The following is a 543-nucleotide window of genomic DNA, read 5'->3' as shown; positions in this document are numbered from 1 at the left end:
GGAAGCTGCAGGTAGCCATCTTCTGATCCTGAGGTAGAGGCCTGGGATGAAGCAGACACTGCAGAGTGCAGAGGGGAGGTAGGAAGAAACTGGGTATTTGGGGAAATCGTTTATCTGCTGCCAATACCCCTGGACTTTTACAAACCAATTCCAATTCGCAAACCAATACCTTTCCTTTATTGCTTAAACCAATATCCTGTAATGGTTAAATCAATGATGGGGAAACCAAAAGCAGCTCAGCTAATAGAGTTCCTTTCAGGTTAAAGTCTCACATGCACCTCTAGTGTGACTGAAAAGGTCAATATAAAATTTCCTGACTGCAAAGAAATGAGAGCGTAGGGAAGTCTATCACATGGGCCCTGCGGCAGTGCATGCCCAGCTCCTGGGTGGAACCATGGACTTCCACCTGCTCTTCAAAGCCTTTGGCCCTCAAGCCACTGTCCGTCCTCCCGACCTGGGGACCCAGCACTTACCCCATGAGGCTCAGGCCAGAGGGTGGCCCAGATGCCCTCCTCCAAGGAGCAGGGGCCTAGATGATCTCTA

General features: G+C 50.3%; 1 protein-coding gene across 1 annotated transcript in view; it reads right to left on the bottom strand.

The window, feature by feature from the left end:
* Nucleotides 1-352: 352 nt before the first annotated feature.
* UBL4A (ubiquitin-like 4A) overlaps nt 353-543 on the bottom strand; it is a gene marked incomplete at its 3' end in the record, with an annotated part of 1,491 nt that continues 1,300 nt past the window's right edge. The window contains exon 5 of the mRNA XM_010844480.1: nt 353-454. Coding sequence (XP_010842782.1) covers nt 353-454 — 102 coding nt within the window. The remainder of the gene's footprint in view (nt 455-543) is intronic.

Source organism: Bison bison, unplaced genomic scaffold (assembly GCF_000754665.1).
Source record: "Bison bison bison isolate TAMUID 2011002044 unplaced genomic scaffold, Bison_UMD1.0 scf7180017848016, whole genome shotgun sequence".
Classification (NCBI taxonomy): Eukaryota; Metazoa; Chordata; class Mammalia; order Artiodactyla; family Bovidae; genus Bison; species Bison bison.
Note: the sequence above shows the minus strand (reverse complement) of the source record. Positions and strands in the feature narration are given on the sequence as shown.